Source organism: Carassius auratus, chromosome 27, assembly GCF_003368295.1.
Source record: "Carassius auratus strain Wakin chromosome 27, ASM336829v1, whole genome shotgun sequence".
NCBI lineage: Eukaryota > Metazoa > Chordata > Actinopteri > Cypriniformes > Cyprinidae > Carassius > Carassius auratus.
In genome coordinates this window covers 17,952,188-17,971,184 of record NC_039269.1, presented here as the reverse complement: position 1 = coordinate 17,971,184, position 18,997 = coordinate 17,952,188, and the positions used below count along the sequence as shown (strand labels likewise).

At 35.1% G+C, this 18,997-nt stretch overlaps 2 protein-coding genes across 6 annotated transcripts in view; one reads left to right on the top strand and one right to left on the bottom strand.

Annotated features, from left to right (window-relative positions):
• Nucleotides 1–2,413: 2,413 nt before the first annotated feature.
• On the bottom strand, nt 2,414–11,410 carry LOC113046415 (regulator of G-protein signaling 20-like). 4 transcript variants are annotated; one of them, XM_026207268.1, is made up of 5 exons: nt 11,023–11,410; nt 5,119–5,282; nt 4,621–4,710; nt 3,108–3,342; nt 2,414–3,012 (listed from the first exon to the last, which is right to left on the bottom strand). In XM_026207268.1, exons 1-5 carry the CDS (start codon nt 11,227–11,229, stop codon nt 2,824–2,826), a joined length of 885 nt encoding a protein of 294 aa, XP_026063053.1. In that variant the 5' UTR covers nt 11,230–11,410; the 3' UTR covers nt 2,414–2,823. The 4 variants fall into 4 exon arrangements, with proteins under 4 accessions (XP_026063053.1, XP_026063054.1, XP_026063057.1 ...); XM_026207269.1 differs by having other exon boundaries at nt 4,621–4,698; XM_026207272.1 differs by lacking the exon at nt 11,023–11,410 and adding an exon at nt 6,768–6,867.
• Nucleotides 11,411–16,843: 5,433 nt separating this feature from the next.
• The window catches only part of LOC113045731 (V-type proton ATPase subunit H-like), a 40,041-nt gene continuing 37,887 nt past the window's right edge, over nt 16,844–18,997 (top strand). For both annotated transcript variants that reach the window (XM_026206335.1, XM_026206334.1), the window contains exons 1-2: nt 16,844–16,950; nt 17,529–17,662. In XM_026206335.1, coding sequence (XP_026062120.1) covers nt 17,559–17,662 — 104 coding nt within the window. In that variant the 5' untranslated portion in view covers nt 16,844–16,950; nt 17,529–17,558. The remainder of the gene's footprint in view (nt 16,951–17,528; nt 17,663–18,997) is intronic.

Genomic DNA, 18,997 nt, shown 5'->3' with positions numbered 1-18,997 from the left:
ACTCATCCATTTTTAATAAGAAAATATGTTTACATTATGAATGCTCTTTATATATACACTAACTTTAGTCCTTAGGAACTGTTAAATGGGAAGCACACTTGTTTCAAGGTTCTTTTGTGAGGTTCTCAGGTGCATCCTCTCCAGGAGAGTGAGTGGGCAGCACCGTAACTGAAGACCAAGCAGAAACCCCTGTGGTTATTCTGAACATTTGGATTCATTATTTACTGTATGTGTCAAATGTTAAATATAGATCAAATAATTTTTGGAACTGGTAATTTTTTAAATAAAAAAATATTTTAGACCTGTATTTTTATAAATATTTCTAATTAATTGGCAATTTAATGTATTGTATATGTACTATACATTTATTTTATAAATGAGGGCACTGCGTTTCTATATTATTTAGTAATTTCCCAACTTACAGAACAGTATGAGTAAATTAGACCGCAATGTAGGGGTGAGAAACTACACCTCGAAGCCAAGTTCCCATGATCCCACAAACTCATACGTCAATCCACATTCTGCAGTTTTGACAACAATCACACATTTTCAAATTATTGTGCTTTATTGTATCTTAAAGATTCCAAATGCCCACAAATTATTATTTTTCTCAATTCATGAAAACAAAAAAAACTAATCTGATTACTGTAAACATTCACATATTATTAATAAAAAAAAATATTCGAATTTTTATGTAAACTGATTGGAAAATAACACTTTTTTTGTATACTTTACAGAACAACAACAAAAAAGAGATAAAGAAAAAAAGATTTATAGGCAGTATAACTCCAAACCATTGGCTTAGCAGGATTCCTCAAATCTTACCCTGGAGGGCCAATGCACTGCAGAGTTTAGCTCCGACCCTGATCAATCTCACCTACCTGTATTTTTTTTTATGATCCTGAAGACACTGATTAGCATGCTCAGGTGTGTTTGATTAGGATCAGAGCTAAACTCTGCAGGAAAGTGGATCTAGTCGGCCAGATTTGAGGATCCCTGGCTTAGACTGTGTTGATTGAGGTCGATCTATGTCAGCGGTTCCCAATCCCAGTCCTCGCGCCATTTAAGTTTTCTATATTCGGAACATTAATTCATGGATTTACAATGCACCGCTGCCTGAAGTGCCTCCACACAGATGAGTGTCACATCATATACCTCTAAATAAATACAATTTAAATTAATGTCTTTCGAACTGGAATCATGACGGAATATCTGGTGAGGGCGCGAGGACTGGGATTTGGAAACGCTGATCTATGTGGTGAATCCCTCAGCTCAAATTGCACATATCAATTGCACATTTCATATTAAGCTAATCTAAGACAAGTAGAAGCACCACCATGAAATACATGCTGATGTACATCTGGACTCAGATCAACAATCTTAATGAATTGTAACACATCCACTTCAACGCTTGACAAAACCAATGGTGTTTTTCACTCCAAAAGCTGGAGGCAATAGCTCAATTCAGAAGTCACCACCATGCAGGACAAGTCATCTCATGAATGATCCAAAGCCCAGAGTCTACGTACTCAATGTGGCAAGAGTTTAAATCAACTATTGCCAAAAAAGAGATGTCACAAAATTGAATGTCAAGGCACTTCCCAGAGTGAGGATCTTGTCTTTGAGCGACATGAAAGTCAGGCAACAAAGTAATTCACAGAACTAAAAATATAGTAAGAACTTGGCAGCTCCAATTCTAGTCCGTTGTATTGGAGAGAAAGCTAATCGCACAGTTTTACTGGACTTGGCTACTTTGGTGTCATCTACTTATGAGGGTCCTAGCAATAAAACCTGCACCTTTCCATTCAGGGCTCATGTTTAGCTCTAAAACGCATTTGATACTGTAATACAATACCTGCATGTTAAATCACTTCTATCCGAGGTCATTCGTATAAATATTAATACCTCTACATACTGTACACTAATGAAGCTTTCCGCCTTCATAGTGTCTTTGGGTTGAGTACATGCAAGGAATAGTTGCCATGTCCAACCAAATCTTAGTTGAATCAATGAATGCTATGATAGAGAAAAACACTTATGGATAGATGATACTTATGTAAATACATTTTTTATATTTTCTAGCAGTACAAAAGGCAGGGGAAATAATTGTACTAAGCTGAGATATGAAATTTGATTTTATATACCTCTTTAAATACATGTTCCCCCCTTCAATTATAATTTTTAGTTTTTCTTTTTATTTCTGATAATGATGATTTCTCATTGGAGATGCCAAGTCATTGTGATAGGGATTTTTTTGATAAAGTAGATGAAACAATACTGTTCACAACATGGCATCGAAGTGTTGCCTTGACTTGAGCTTTGATTCTCATACGCATTTTTCATAAACGGCAATACTTGTTACCCATAATTCCCTTTTCTTTAAATATTGTAACACAAGAAAAAAAATGTTGAAGAACTGTAATACAAATTCATAAATATATCTACTGTATATACTGTATATAGCCCACGATTGGTATCACATCTTCCTTCGAACATTAATACAAAAACAAAAAAAAGAATTCCAACACAAATAAAATAGATTATTTTCTTAAAAACATCGAAACGCACTGATAATCCTTTGGAGCATCTTTTGCTATGCTGATCTGTAGCAGTACTTGTGGTGTTGAGCCCTCAGGAAATTTGAGACATTTTTTTAAAAATCCAGTGACCTGGAGACCTGAGCGTCTTTTTTTCAGGTACAGATCGCTATAGCGGTAAAATCCCTGGGAGGACCCATGCTGGGGTCCTTTTAAACATATTCTACACAAGAAAAAGTAACGAACAAAAGCTAGGGAGGGGGCATTCGACCGGGATCACAGAGATCTAAGATTCCACCGACTGCTCAGAGACCGTCTTAAGCAGGTTTTTGTATGCCGACGAGTTCATGAATCGCGGATACGAGTCTCTTTGCATTAGTGTGAATATCTGGAGCTGGGCATCGTCAAACGTGTGGGATGTTGGCTCCAGCATGTTCCTGTTTATAACCTCTCGAACTCTAGAGTCGAGGCTCACCTGAAAAAAAGCCCAAAAAACAAGAATATTAACCACCCTGATTATACAGGAAATGTGATTAGGTTGTTTCTAGATGTGCTGATGTGTTCTCTCACCTCTTTGGGTGAGAGGATAGAGATGTAGTCTTCATATATTATCCGCGCCTTCTCCTCTATGATGCTCTTATTGGTTTCCTTACTGAATTCCTCGCAGGCCAACCAGAAGAGCATGTTTTCTTCACTGAATTCTGTGCGCAGAAACTGCCGGAAGGCACTTCTTCCAGCGGGGCAGTGCATCAGTTTGTCAAAAGATTGCCCCCACAAGCAGACCTCCTCCGCAGTCGGTTTCAGACTGCCAAAAAACAGAGGGGTCTTAGTCAACTTTGGCAACAAACACATCACTAACAGTATTCTTCTGTTCTTCACGTCTATTTTTTCATGAAATACTGTTAAGGCAAAAAATATTTGAGGTGTAATTTGTCAGAAATGTTAATGTTGCAGAACTATAATAATTCATTTAAATTACAACAAATAATATTTTGGGGTAATTTGTAATAAAGTTGCTTACTACAGAAAAATAGTAATTAGTTTAAATAAAAATAAAGAATATTTTGAGGTAATTTGTCAGAAAATTGCATCCTACAGAAAAATTGTAATGCAGTTAAATAATAATAAAAAAATATATTTTATGTTTAATTTCTCGGAACATTGCATCTCACAAAATTACAGCAATTAATTTAAATAAAAATACAGAATATTTTGGGATAATTTGTCAGAATGTTGCATCCTAGAGAAAAAATAATAGTTCATTTAAATAAAAACAAATAATGTTTTGGGGTAATTTGTAAGTTGCATCCAACAGAAAAATAGCAACTCATAAAACAAAATGTATTTTAAAAAAAACAATTATGAGTCATTTCTCAGAATGTTACATCTCACAAAACTACAGCAATTAATTTAAATAACAATACAGAATATTGTGGGATAATTTGTCAGAAAGTTGCATTCTACAGAAAAAATAGTAATTTATATAAATTACACATCATATACACATATAATTACACATATATATATATATATATATATATATATATATATGTGTGTGTGTGTGTGTGTGTGATGTGTAATGTATCAGAACCTTGCATCTCACAAAACTACAGTAATTAATTTAAATAGAAATAAAGAATATTTAAGGCATAGTGTGTCCGAAAATTGCATCTTGCGGAGCTAGAGTAATCAATTTAAGTAAAAATTATGAATATTTTATGAGTAATTTCTCAGAAAGTTGAATCTTGCATCAAAGTTGCAAAACTATATATATATATATATATATATATATATTTTTTTTTTTTTAATAAAACAAAACTAATACAAAATACAAAAAAAATTGATTATGAAGTTATAAAAGCCTTTTTGGGTTTCAATATTTTACAGAAAATGCTTGTATTTTATTTATTTATTTTTACATATAAACATCCAATAATACCTAATTAATATAACATTATAGCTATTTTAGCTAGCCAATATTTTACGTTTTTTTTTAAATGACCTGCAAGTTACTTTGTGTGTGTGTGTGTGTGTGTGTGTATTTTACTAAACCTCTTCCAAATAAAAGGCTAGAATGACTGACCTTTCCTCAAAGTCTGCATTCCCCTCTGCTTTAAAATCATACGAGGCTCTCCGGTTCCTCTCATCTCTGTCTTCATTCCTAACAGTGAGACTGCAAGGTAGTAAACACATCATGATCCCAAGACACCTAACAGTAGGCATTAGGAAGCCTTGGACTATCTTTCCCCAGCTCAGTGTTCAGTTTATATCTGTAACTGGTGCTCATTATAAGCTCACAGCCAGAATATCAAGAGCTCTGGTGTTTTTCAAAGCAGATGTCTTGGGATCTCAGACACTTCAGTAAAAATTACATCATACTTGCAGAATGAGCAAAAACAGTATTAAAATCACATCTAAGCAACAATCCAGGTATATTTACTGTAGTGTAGATAAGTAATAATCTTGTCAAATGCAATTATTTTCTTATAATACAGTGATTTCCTGGCCATTAGTTTGGCCTGAAACAAACCTTGTTAGATAAGATCTCACATTAGCAGCGTAACGAAAGAAAAACTCCTACCAGGAGCAGCTGCAGCAACAGCACCAACAGAAGCAGCAGGCATTGGAGCCACGGTTCCCCTGGCTGGGCTGCTCGTTCTGTCCTGGTGCTGTGGTGCCCGGCACCAACTCCTGCTGCACCGACATCTGCCTCTTTCGCATCTCCATCCGCTCTGATCCCATGGGCTGCAGGAAACAGGATGCAACTGAGACGGAGCCAATACAACTGCAGCCACAGAGATCAACGGGATGAATTAATGGCACAACAAACAAATGTAGGGTTTAAATATTGGAGGAAGTTATTTTCCTCAAGTCCATTTAAACATTTTGTGGTTTCCAATGGAGAAAAAAAAAATATCTTAACGAAACAACACATATGCACGAAAGTGGCTTCCATTAACTGACCGTGCTAGAAAATAACCCCACAAGATGCCGTATTCACATAGAAATTAGCAGAAGAGGACATGTTTTAGCTTGACCAGAAACCCAAATGTCCTAGCATGTCACAAACACTAACATGACCTAACATATTGTCATACTTAATTCAAGCATCTCTCCATAGCTGCTTTGAATAAATGGATACAACCCATACATAAAGACTTGTCTTTTCTTTTCTTTTTTTGTAAAGGCTTTTTAGGTTTTGTGTGGAAAAAGTCATTTTTAAAACTAATAACTGATAGATTACAGTTTCTACCATATCTGAATCATAAGCATGTTGATGAAATAGCTTATTATCATAAGATAATTATCACATTCAGTGATACAGTGCTTAACATTCTACAAACATGCTTAGGCCTACAGCACAATAAATTTAGACTTGTTGCCATGTGGGTGGGTTTCTCTCTGTTTCTTCAAGCTTTGGTGTCTGCATCGATTTAAACAACCTGGCTTTAGGGTTCAAACAAACCATGCATTGGATAAAACCCGAAGGTTATTTTAAGCAAATGTGTAAGTTCCTGTACCGAGCTGTCTTTAAGAATGCATAGATACAAGTTATAATTGTTAGGCTACACGGCTCCTGATCAATCGTTTTGTTCTTGCTGTGATAACTCCAAAGAATCGGGGAAACAAATTCCTCGCTTGAGCTGAAAGATGTTGGAATATTTGGGGGTAGGAGGGGACGCATCACGCATCTAGCTGCAGTAGGATCCCTTCAGCACTGATCACAGCCTCGGTGCATAAGAAATGCTCGAGCCGTGATTGATAGTAGCTAATAAACACGATTTAAAAAAAGAAAGAATAATAATTTGGTATTTTGCGGATTTTTTTCTCTGCATGATTTCACGACTAGCAAACGATGATGATAGCACTGGCTCACAGATAAGCCTGATATTTTCTGCTAGATTTTACAGAAGCAGAACGCACGAAAATTATAGCTTTAAATGTGAACCGCATCCTTAAAGATGGGGCGCACTGGGAAAAATCAAAAGACAGCGCATTCTTCTCAGAAACAACTAACAGCATTTGTATCGCATATCCTCGCATTGCAAAGTGCTACCATGAATTCCAGCTACAATAGCTTTTTATCGCCCAGGACAACCATCGAAAAGACGTTTCTGTCAAACATGACATGTCATCTTCAACAATCAAAATTAAAGATCGTTTTCTCCACAGATACCCTGTATAGGCCTACTTAAAAAAAAAAAAACATCTTAGGATCCCCATACTTACAATTTCACCATGTATGCCCAGAGATAAGAGATATTCTTTGCCTTGATTACATCCGTTGGCATAAGGATTTTTTAAAGACCGGCTGTTTTTTGACAATGCGCATGCGTGTCTCTCGCGAGCTGTGGCGGTGCTAGCGTAAATCCTCTGGATGTCACTGATTCACGATGCACTTATATCTAACGGTGAAATACGACATATTTAAATGTTTTCCTGCATTCTTGCGGTTTTTACTTTCAAATTATTTGCACACACAACGCCATGCATCCGCATGCGGTTTGTCAATCGCGAATCGCGAACGTCAGCTAGTAGCCTAAAACGCTTTTTATTGCTTCGTGTGTTTAATGGAGGAGGATGTATAGGTTTAACACTGTCACCAATGAAAACGAGTGCTTATGCAGACCGATTGTGTCCCTGTGAGCCTCACATAAGGTGTCAGTAACGTGTTATTGAGTGTGACTGACAGGGTTATGGTGGACCATGGACTTAAAATGTGAGGAAGACCCCCGCCCTAAGCACAGTAACATCATAAGGAGGTTCCCTTTCTCGTCAGGAACCAGGGCTTTCTTTTAGAGTCTCTGGTGACATAATAGTTTCTGTTGTAGCCTACTCTTGGATCAAATTTGTGCATTGTACAATGTAATAAACATTCACCAAATTCTCTCAGGAACTTGGTCCGAAATTACCCAGTCTCTGATATGGCTGGAATGTTTTTTATTTTTACATGGAATATTCAAATTCGAAGTTCTCAAATTACAAGCCTCTTCCCCCTTTTGCCTAAAACATACTCACTTATTTATTATCTAATATGGTTCATAGATTGAGATGGTTGGATCAAATATTGGTGAGAGAATAGAAGCGGATCGCAGCACAACGGACTCTGTCCATGGTCCTGAATTCGCATCAACATCAACAGTAGCAACCAAAAGCATATATAAACTCGTCGTTCAATGACACTGCAGTAACTCATTATATTGTAAGCATGAGAACGGTTATAGACTGATATGAAATCGCATACTTCAACTCAACCACATGACGTGTTCATTTGGTGACATAATTAGCAGTCGCATTCAGTCGTGATTACCATCTTTACTGGTCTACGGCCTTTCATTGGGAAATCTAAGGGCATTAGTGACATCTGCTGGAGCTCTGAGCAGAATTCCTGGTAAAACAAATGTTAGTAAGACATCAAATATGAATCTGCTGTGCATATCATAAATGCCGTATTTAAAGGTGATAATGTGCGATGAAAATAATATCCTATCCATCGGAAATACTTGAATAACGTGAAACTATAGATCTAGATGTAGTATATGTGGAGATAGAGCCATTACATCCGACCACTGTGTAGGAAAAGAGAGTGGGAGAGGCACAGCTCTTTGCAAACACTAGGTGGTACTGTTTGACCGTTTGTATAGGCCTATACCCTTTTCCCAAATAACTCCAGTGTTTAATGACTAGGGCTGCATATTTTAGATTCATTTGCATCACTATATATCAGTTCTGATAATCCTTTTAGTGTGCTTTAAAGTTTGTTGATTTTAGGTTGTGGCCTGTTTTGAAAGAATGTTGTAAAACAAGTAGTGAAATTGAATGTTCTAAACAGTCTTAGACTAAATATAAAATATCACCCGGTGTCACATTCAGAAATGGAGCTCAAACAAGCACCAAGAACATTAGCTTGTGTGTTCAAGCACCTTCTAAAAATGCACACACTGGCTTAAGCTGCTCTATCCAAGACAGATGAAAAGTTTTAATGCAAACATTAGATATCTGAAATCATTCTTCTTAGTGTGCTTATTTTTTATGCAAACAGTAGCCTTCCAGATGGAAATCAAAATATATAGTCAAGAGAATACAGTAAATTGCTCATTTAGATTGGCATCAGTAAAGCTAAAAGTCTATAATCTATAAGTTGACATATGGCCCCCTCGGTTTCTTCAGAGTTATGACTTAAATACGACTACATGTAATTATTTTTTATGTATTTTACTATGTGACTGTTTATTGAACCAGCATTTTGTAACAAAGTGCAGGATTTCTGTAACCCCGATACATATTCTTATAAAAAGTGAAAGGTCTGTTCTGAAATGATTTTGTATCAAGACCAATTCCTTAATGCCAATAGCGGTGCCAAACTGTTCTTTCTGACCTTTGAAAAAGAAAGGTCAGGAAAAACATAAACTGAGAACTCTCGAGGAGAGCAGAAGCTGGTCTTGAGGTTCGTGCCATTTTCGAATTGATCTCTATGAAGGTCATTAGAGTTTCTCTTTTATGAATTTAAGACATTCATTAAAAATACACCAGATGTCCACCGCTGTAAGTTTCAAGGCCAGTCAGGTGTTTTATATTAAATTGACTGTGACATCATCTAACAAAGAGCTTTTTAATCTTGATATTAGTTCCTTTGAAAGTGTTCCTTTCAATGAGAACAAGCTCTGAATCCGAAACTGTCATTTTTCCTCTGACATAATTTAATAACTAAAAGAGACTGTCTAATTTCTATCCAACATGCTGATGTCAAGATGTCAAGATGTCAAAGGGCAACTATGTAGGGCTCAGTCTAGAAAAACCTGTCACATTTACTCAGATGTTTCACAATGATGAGTGTGATGGGTCATACTTTAATCATTATAGCCAATTCAGAAAAATATGTATCTCCTGACACTTTTTTTTTTATTTGTATTTTTTTTATATTCTGTGTAATCTGCCACCAAGTGCCTAAAAACAAAACAAGTTTAAAAACATACATTTTGCATATCAGTAGTACCTATTGTGTCTAATTAAGGGATAGTTAATCTCGAATGGAAATTACACTCTTATGTCGTTTCAAAAAAAAATTGCCTATACAATAAACTCTTTGGGGTCCATTCTTGTTTTGGGCATCACTAACTTTATAGACAAACTGAAACCTTATACAAATTGATCTGTTTGTGTTCCACAGAAGAATTTAAGTAACATGAGGGTGATTAAATCTTATTCATTTTTAGGTGAACAATCACTTTAAAAGAAAAAGCATGACTATAGCGCAATATTTTTTACATACTAAAGATAGTGAGATTTCAGAATTCTATGTTCCTATGATCAATAAAGCTATGGAAATTATACTTTAACTGTATAGCCCAAGGAGGATTGGCACCCTGGTGCACCCTGGCGTCTCTCAAGTTTTTTTTTAAGGTGACATGCACATAAACTTAAACCATGATATGCGTCAGTTTAAATATGGCAACGACACACTCACTACATCAAATTTGTATTTAAACCCAAACCATACAATTACTAATCCTCAGTATCACCTCAAAACAGATTGTTAACTTCAATTGACAACTATTATAAATCCCACTTAAATGTTATAAATGCATTAATCTGCAGCCTATCCTGTCACCCAGCTTTAAATGTGGACTTTAACAAATAAAGGTATTATAAACATTGACATATTTTTTTTAATGAGCTGTTAAATAAATTTCTGTATTTTAACATAAGAGTGGGTGCCCCCATTTAACTTGAATATGTGAGACTTTCGTTATCATCAGCTTCCAGTTATTTTTACAAAACCGCTTGTTATGCTGCTTGTTACTGCATACTGGCATGTCTTATTGTAATATTTTAATTTATTGCCTGACTAATAAACACATTGGATTATAGCTCAAATAGTTTTATGGTTTACTGCACTTCGTCATTCTAGTTGTTTACCTATAGCGGTTAATGAATTTGAAGTCTTGCTTCACAGAAAATAGCTTACTTCCATGTTGCACAATATTATATAATCACTCTTCTAATTCCGAAGTTGAACTGACAAAGTATTTTTGATGTTTGTCGTGATGTCTGAATGTTTAAAAATAAGATTTCATCAAAAACTCACAGTGTAGATCTTTTGTGTTCAATCGTGTTGGTGTGAAGCTATTAGTTTTAAATAAAATGTGTTGCGTAAATTGTGTTGCACCTACTTGATTATGCAATCATTTAGTCAAATACTCTTAATCCATTTTCAGACAGGAAGGCTTCTAGAAATAACCTGATCACATCAAAGAGAGCTGCCTCCACAGACAATAAATAACACCCTGAAACCATTGGTATAACTCTATGGACATGGAAAGCATTTGTTACTGTGAAAATTTGTACTTTCTCATCATAGTCAATATAGCTGTCAAGAATGACAAGATGCTCTTTTTTAAAGCTCTTGTGGCTCTCATGCATGGCTATCTTTAAATAATTAATAGTGCTGACATGATTCAGGTTGGAGCATACTCTGACTTACCTGAAAGGATATGGGATCCTTTGATCTGTCCTCCGTATTATCATTCTCATCCTCATTTTCATAACTTCCTCTCGCAAAGTAACCCTCATCATGCTGACAGGCCAAGAGAAGATGCCGTAGCTGCCCCCACATCAGAGAAAGATGAACGCTCTGTACCACAGAAGAGGGCTGGACCTCCCACCTTAAGATGATTCTGTTACATGGCATAGCTCATCTAAAGCCTTTCAGTGTTGTTAAAGAACTTACACGTTCCCAAAGACCCAAAGCCATGAGGTTTCTCATGATCCACTGCAGTTTCACATCTCTGGTCAGCAGGTATCTTAACAAAAGGAACTTAAACAGAAGACAACAAATGAGAGCAGCACTTGGTGAACAGGACAGAAAAGGGATTACACTTGTGCATGTCCCATCGAGTCTGATCCCTCAGTGGTTTAGTGCACTTCAAAGGCTTAGGACAGATTAAACACAGGATGTGTGCGCCTGTCGTTCACAGCCATGAGTGTGTGGCGTGAGCGACATTTTGAATAAAGTGGATGCATTTATAGAGTACAATATAAAAGAACATCACAAGTCAAATGTGGTTAAAGGTTCAATTTGTAATATATTTGCAGCAAAATATCCAAAAACCACTAGGCCAGTGTTATATATTTTGTCCAGCTGATTACTAACAATATATCGATATATATATATATATATATATATATATATATATATATATATATATATATATATATATATATATATATATGTATATCTCTAACTACTTGTAGATCATGAGAAAATTCCCATTCTAAACAGTGACACGGGGCAGTGCAGTTGCCTGTCAATGACGTTAGTTAGCCTTTGTTTACCGCCTTTACTGACGTAGAAACCACATGACAACCGTGTCGTGGACAAATGCGGAAGTAGTGTCTAGCATCCAGCAAACCAATAGCTTGCTTTCAAGCAGTTCCTTATTTACTTCTTCTTGCATGTTTAATGGTGGGTTGTTACTTATTTATGGAACATAATTACTGTTTACCATCTGCCGCTGGTTCTGTCGACAAGGACAGCTCCCGTAAACGTAAGCCAACTTGCCAACCAAACGACCCAAGAAGAGTTTGGGACAAGAGGAGAGAAAGAGCGAGGATAAATATCGGTGTTGCATTTTCTAGATGGAGAGAGCTTCGCGACAAACTTCAACTAGAAAGAGATGCTGATCTTGCTCATGTTTTACTCAACAGGTGAGTTGTTTTTATTCGTATCTTTACAGAAAACGTATGCTATTATAACTTTAAACAAGATTGGTATTATGGGGCATACACACCAACCGTGGGGCATCACATCTCTAGACCCGCGCGAGGACGCGTCTGATCTATAGTCTGATCACGTCTTTGCATCCGTTAAATCCATGATTTATCTTTCTATCTGATTGATGGCCTTCAGCGTTTGGGTAGAAGACAACAAATCTCATCATTCCACACTCATTCTTAGCGTCATCAAACCACGCGATTGTTATTGTTTTGGTAGTGCGTCCTCTAGTGGCAGTTGCTACAACCTGTACCTTTAACTTGACAAATTGTTACTCTTTCATTAACTTCTATGGTTTCTGTACCTATAAAGTCATGTTAATTAATGTTTTTGATAATGTTATAAATAAATCTTAAAAACATAAATTTTATACTAATGCCAAGCTATTTTATCAGGAAGAAATTGTAAGTCAAATATATATATATATATATATATATATATATATATATATATATATATATATATATATATATATATATATATATATATATATTAGTGGTGGGCCGTTATCGCCGTTAACCGGGCGATAAAAAAAATATCGCCGTTAATCTATTCTCAAAGCTGGGTTGGGAGCTGGGTCTATACGAAGCAAGCTATGATGACATTCACCTTGATATTTTATATAACTGACTCGCTGAGGCCAGCCTAAAAAGATGCTCAGGACAGTTGACAGGCCACTGCTGTGCATCGCCACGAAAGCTCATCTTTCTCACGTGTTGTTAAGCCGTACCGCTTGTCGATTTAAACATTAAAGCATCCAAACACAAGACACGGAAAAGCTGAACAGAGTAGCGCGTGCCGTTAGGTGCGCACGAGAGAGAGAGAGAGAGAGAGCCGCGTATCACGGACAGCGACACTGAACCGAGCTCTCTTCTGCGAAGTTCACCTCGAAGTTCCTCCTGCACCCGAACGACTGCAAATCGCAGTTTGAACAAACAAAAAGATGTGAAAGAGCCCAATTCAACACCACGGTGTTCTGGTGTTCAGGGCTCGCGCAGAGAAAGGCGTCTAAAAACACTTGAACATCGAATTTGCTTCGTTTTTGCTCTTGTGCCGACAAATACATACAAAATATGTCAAAATATCCACCTTGGAAATTATGCTAGAAAAAACTGTCAGTTATTTATTAACAGTGGTGGACAGTAACGGAGTAGCTTTACTTCGTTACTGTACTTAAGTACATTTTTCAAGTATCTGTACTTTACTGGAGTAGTTTTATTTTGAGTAACTTTTACTTTTACTTCACTACATTCCAAAGCATAAAATCGTACTTTTTACTTCACTACATTTCATAAAACATGTCGTTACTCCCTATAATATATCACGTGCTCCGACACAGAAGCGGTGTCTCTGATTCATCATGAACGAACTGAGTCTTTTCAAAATAAACTTTTAAATCGGATCGCAAATCGCACCAAATGATTCGTTTACGAATTAGAATGATCCGATTGCAGCTGTTCTGGAGTCAACCACTCACTGATTCAAATGAACCGTTTAGTGCGAGTCAGTAAGAACCGGGAGATCTTGTGAGCGCGCGTGCGTCTGATGCTGTTGCTAAAAGTAAGTTATTAATGTCGAAATTTAGGATTAATTATTGTAACTGAAAATCATATTTAGGTCAAAATTGACAGTTGTTTGGGAACTAAATCCGCTGTAAAGAGTGATATATTTAAGCCCACTGAAATGCTCGAGTGCAGACGATGCAGACACATCAATCAGCGTCTCTGCGTTTTAGGTAAAAACAAACAAACAAACAAACAAACAAAAAACCCCATTAAACTAACACAGATTAAATAAAATAACTCGTGCATGTTCAAATTCCCCGCTGCCGTAATATTAACAGTTTTATTAAAATGCTAGCATGTCCTATGTGACGTCTGTTTTTATATTGTTTATCAACAGTAACGTTATATTGTTTGGATTAACTAGACGAGTAGACAGACATGAATGTTTATTCATAACCGTACTGAAAATAAGTAAATATTGTTAGCTGATGCTAACTGTCCAGCTAACAAGCTTGCTGGTGCTAACTTGAGGTAATTTTTATAAAAAATGCCCAAATATTTTTATTCAACATATATATATATAGAGAGAGAGAGAGAGAGAGAGAGATAGATTACATCTAGGGACAAAAGAAAGGATGTGATGTTCAGAACTACAGTAATTATCAAAGTGGGGAAGAGATGCACCCCGTTTGGCCATGAGTGTTTTTACACCACAGACAAGATTTGAGAAGGAAAAAATCATTATGAAAATATAATTATATTTTCCTTAAAATGTTCTTCCTAACTTCAGGCCTTATTATCATCCCTTACGAAAGGAAAATATATTTACCAATATATTTCTTAAAATATATTGTGATATATTGTAATATATTATTTTCCCTTTTTATTTTCTAATATATCATATATTTGAATACATTTAATAATATATTGATGATACATATATTATATAATATATTGAAAAATATACAAATGATTGCCGCTTTCATATTGCAATATATTGGAAAAAAATTAATATATATAAGAATATATGCCTAATATATTACATGATATTTTCCAATATACTGCAATATATTTTTGTTTCATAAGGGATGTCATATATAACTGTGATGTTCTGTAAAACAACAAACTTTAAAATACTTTGTTCTTACTGGTGAAAATCAGATGGTCATCTCTGTTTTCTCTCAGGTAAATCACAGTGTAAGCTTCACAGTGAACATTACTCTCGTCAACGTAGTCCATATAAACAACAAAAATATATCTTGACTCCATATAGTGGTTATTTTGGAAAAAATCCCAGGTATTTTGAGCAGTAGGATTATAAAAAAAATATGTGCTAATGTAAAATTAAATTAAGTAACGTTAGCCTATATAAAATTGCAAACATCTATCTTTCAGTACTTTTTTACTTAAGTACATAAAAAATCGAGTACTTTTGTACTTTCACTTGAGTAAATTTGAAAAAGGAGTACTTTTACTTTTACTGGAGTAATATTTTACTATACGTATCTGTACTTTTACTCAAGTACTTGATTTGTGTACTTCGTCCACCACTGTTTATTAAGTGGAAGTAAACAGTTGAGGAAAAAAATGGGATGTGTATTATATTGGATGCGTTCATCGTCTCTTAAAGTGACCGCGCCTAATTTAGCTACTGGCTGCTGTAAAGTTAATCCAAGAAAATTAAAATGTAAATCACTCACTGCTCTTCACTGAATTACTTTGTAGTTTTAACAGTCAAACCAAAAATTATTCAGACACCAGGTATAATTTTTGATATATATATAGCAAAACTGTAATAATGTGAGAAATGTTGAAGGTGTCTGAATAAATGTAGGTTTGATTGTATATTTCATTTTTACATTGAAGACTATCCAGTGCTATTATTTGGTTTCTGTACCTTGACACCTACAAACTTAAAAAAAACTTAAACATTGGTGTGAAACAGGAGTAATGTTGTTTGCACCTTGTGCAATGTGGAATTAGTTTACAGCTTTTTCAAGCAGTTTGTGATGCATTTTGGAAACAGGAGATGAGCCTCTTTTCTAATGCACCACCTAGCTTGATAAACCCCTTCTCAAAGACTTACTGTTTGTCAATTTTTTTTGGGTAACACACATATTCTGAATGCCGTCGGCAGAATTCGAATGAGCCATTTTAATCTAGATTAATCTAGATTAATCTAGATTAATTTCAAGATCACAGTGAGATTAATCTAGATTTAAAAAATTAATCTATGCCCACCTCTAATATATATATAAGTCGCTTTGGATAAAAGCGTCTGCTAAATGCATAAATTTAATCTAATATAAATTTATGCATTTAGCAGACGCTTTTATCCAAAGCGACTTACAGTGCATTCAGGCTATCAATTTTACATATCATGTGTTCCCGGGGAATCGAACCCCCAACCTATATATATATATTATATATTATTATTATTATTATTATTATTATCCGGTAAACCATGAATGACTGAAAAAGTCAAGTAAATTCATTGGTAAAAAAAGTGGGATCTTTGAAAAATATTCATCTCTTAAAACTTCTGGAATTTTAAATCAATAATTAATATATTAGAATTACTTAATTACAATATTTTTTATTATAATTTTTTATTCAGTTATTAACTTTTAAATGTGTTATTTAATTAAAATTATTTCAATCATAATTATTGTAGTTAATTATGTCAATCTGGTCACTGGTTGCTGCAGGCTTAGAATATTGTTGTGTAGCTACAATAGGGGTGCTATTCAAAAACTACTGATATACATACATATGACTGTTTTATATACAGATGTATATTAAATTAAACTATGGACATTTATTTACAAAAGTAGGCGTATATTATGTCACAAATTGCTCTATAAAGCACGACTCAAATTTATTTTGTGTTTGACGTTATGGTGTTGCTTATGAACGCGTCCAGTGTTCATTTCATAGAGGGCAGTTACAAATAAACTGAACAGTGAACGGATTTTAACGGATTTAAATGATTCGAACTGAGCTGAATCAAAATCCTCACCATTGCAAAGATTGTGCTCTTTAAAGGGTTAATTCGCTGGTCATCTCACATGACAGCATCACGTGACATAGATCCCGTGACGTCTTGTTGCAAATTTGACAGCAGAGGCAGTAGGTAAGCGAGAAATCAAATATATTTATAACATTTTTACTAGAATTATTGCTTATCGGGTTCACAGATAATTACCAGATAACTGTATAGTAACGTCTGACTAAACGCAAAGTCTAGGCGGTACATTTCCAACCCGCTGTTCTGCATTAGCAGTTGTCAGTGGCTCTATCCATCAGTATTTTTGTTTGTGTGTTTTGAAGACATATAACGAATTGTATCCAATTATTTTGAAAAGATTTGTCCAGACCTACCGAAACGTTTAGTTAATCTCATCTATATTTTAAGTGAATTCGCATTTTTTTCCCTCTTTCACCCTTAGCTAACGTTAGCTGATACATTAACCTTGCTAACGTTACACTAAATCATTTTAATAGTGTTTATTAGTAACACACCGTAGTTTTTTTCACAGAAATCTTGTGTAAGGTTAATCTTTGTTAAACATTTTTTTTTCCATTGTGTTACCGATTCTAACCACTTTTCGAGGTGATGTGTTAGCTGGAATGAGTATGTTACAGATGCTGCAGCATTTGTCATAGTGGCCTTTTCAGGGACAGCACATCACGATTTGATATTGTGTTCAGTTTTAAGGTCCTAATATACAAGATCTCAAGATGGATATCCGAGGGGCAGTTGACGCTGCCGTCCCCACCAATATCATCGCTGCCAAGGCCGCAGAGGTCCGAGCAAACAAGGTCAACTGGCAGTCCTACCTCCAGTGAGTACATCTCAATACCACTTCTGCTTTAATATTCATCTCCTAGATCCAATGGAACAAAAACATCTAAAATCTGGAAGCATTTTTGGTTCTTATTCTGCATACTCTGTCACAAGAGACAGATTTTTTGGACCATATGATGCCTAAAATGCTGTCTTTGTGGGCAGCTCACTAGTTTGAAGAGGTCACTGACTACAAAACAAGAACAAAACCATTTGTGTGTCTTCAGAATTGTATATCTTGAGAATTTGGATCTTGGTTTCGTTCTTTGTTACAGATCAAATAACTTAAGTTAAATTAACTTAACTTAATTTCCCTGGTGTAATGCTTCTCTAAAACAGGAAGAAGTTCTAGATTTTTTAAGGAAACTGACTTCTTTGTGTCACTGTCTTGTGACAGTTATGATTTAGGTAGTGTGTGTGTGTGTGTGTGTGTGTGTGTGTGTGTGTGTGTTGCTGTGTCTGTTTCTGTGTGGTATGCATAACGTTAGTCCTCCCTTAATGTTATTTACCAACCAAGTCAACACTACTTCTATTTTTAAACGATGCTTCTAAAGGTAGTAAATTAGGCTTGAACAGAATCTAGGTGATTATAGTTATATTTTCTAATCCGTATGTGATATTTACTGTTTACATAGTAGTATAGTTAGTAACTCTCCCCTGTTATAAAACACAGAAAGCTTTTCAGTGATGTCAGGGTCTTTATATTATTGGCTTATGCATGTGAGACAAGTTGACTTTTACATGTTGTCCAATGAAAAGACACTGAGTTTATTTATTTTTTGAATTACAAAATTCCTGTCTTCTGTTTTTTTCTTCTTCTGTCAAATGTGTGTGTTAATCGCTCTTACTTTTCTGAGGTGTTAGGGTCAGTTTTAGAAAGAAATTACGAAAATAATAATTTTATGTAGCACCTGGAGCAATAATTGGGTTTTATATATATATATATATATATATATATATATATATATATATATATATATATATTTTTTTTTTTTTTTTTTTTTTTTACAAAATAACATGTTTCAGATCTTTATCACATAATCCTGAAAAAGTTAATTAGGGTTCCCATAAAATTATCAAGCAGGACAATCGTTTTGAACATTGATAGTGATAGGAAATGTTTCCTGAGCACCACATTTCTGAAGGATTGTGTAACATTAAAGACTGGAGTAATAGCTGCTAAAAAAAAATTCAGCTTGGCATCACAGCATTTGAAGTTGTAATAGTTTGTTTTTGCTATATTTTTGATCAAACAAATCAGCCTTGGTGAGCATAAGCAAAGACTATAGAATAACCAAGACATGTCACTCGTATAGTTTTGAAGGGGGAAAAT

Excerpts from the sequence above, each read along its gene's own strand:
- LOC113046415 (XM_026207268.1), bottom strand. The coding sequence starts at position 11,229 with ATGCCATGTAACAGAATCATCTTAAGGTGGGAGGTCCAGCCCTCTTCT. Across the intron at positions 4,711-5,118 it reads TGTTGCTGCAGCTGCTCCTG|TCTCACTGTTAGGAATGAAG; the intron begins GTAGGAGTTTTT and ends ACTACCTTGCAG. Across the intron at positions 3,013-3,107 it reads CTATCCTCTCACCCAAAGAG|GTGAGCCTCGACTCTAGAGT; the intron begins GTGAGAGAACAC and ends GCTTTTTTTCAG.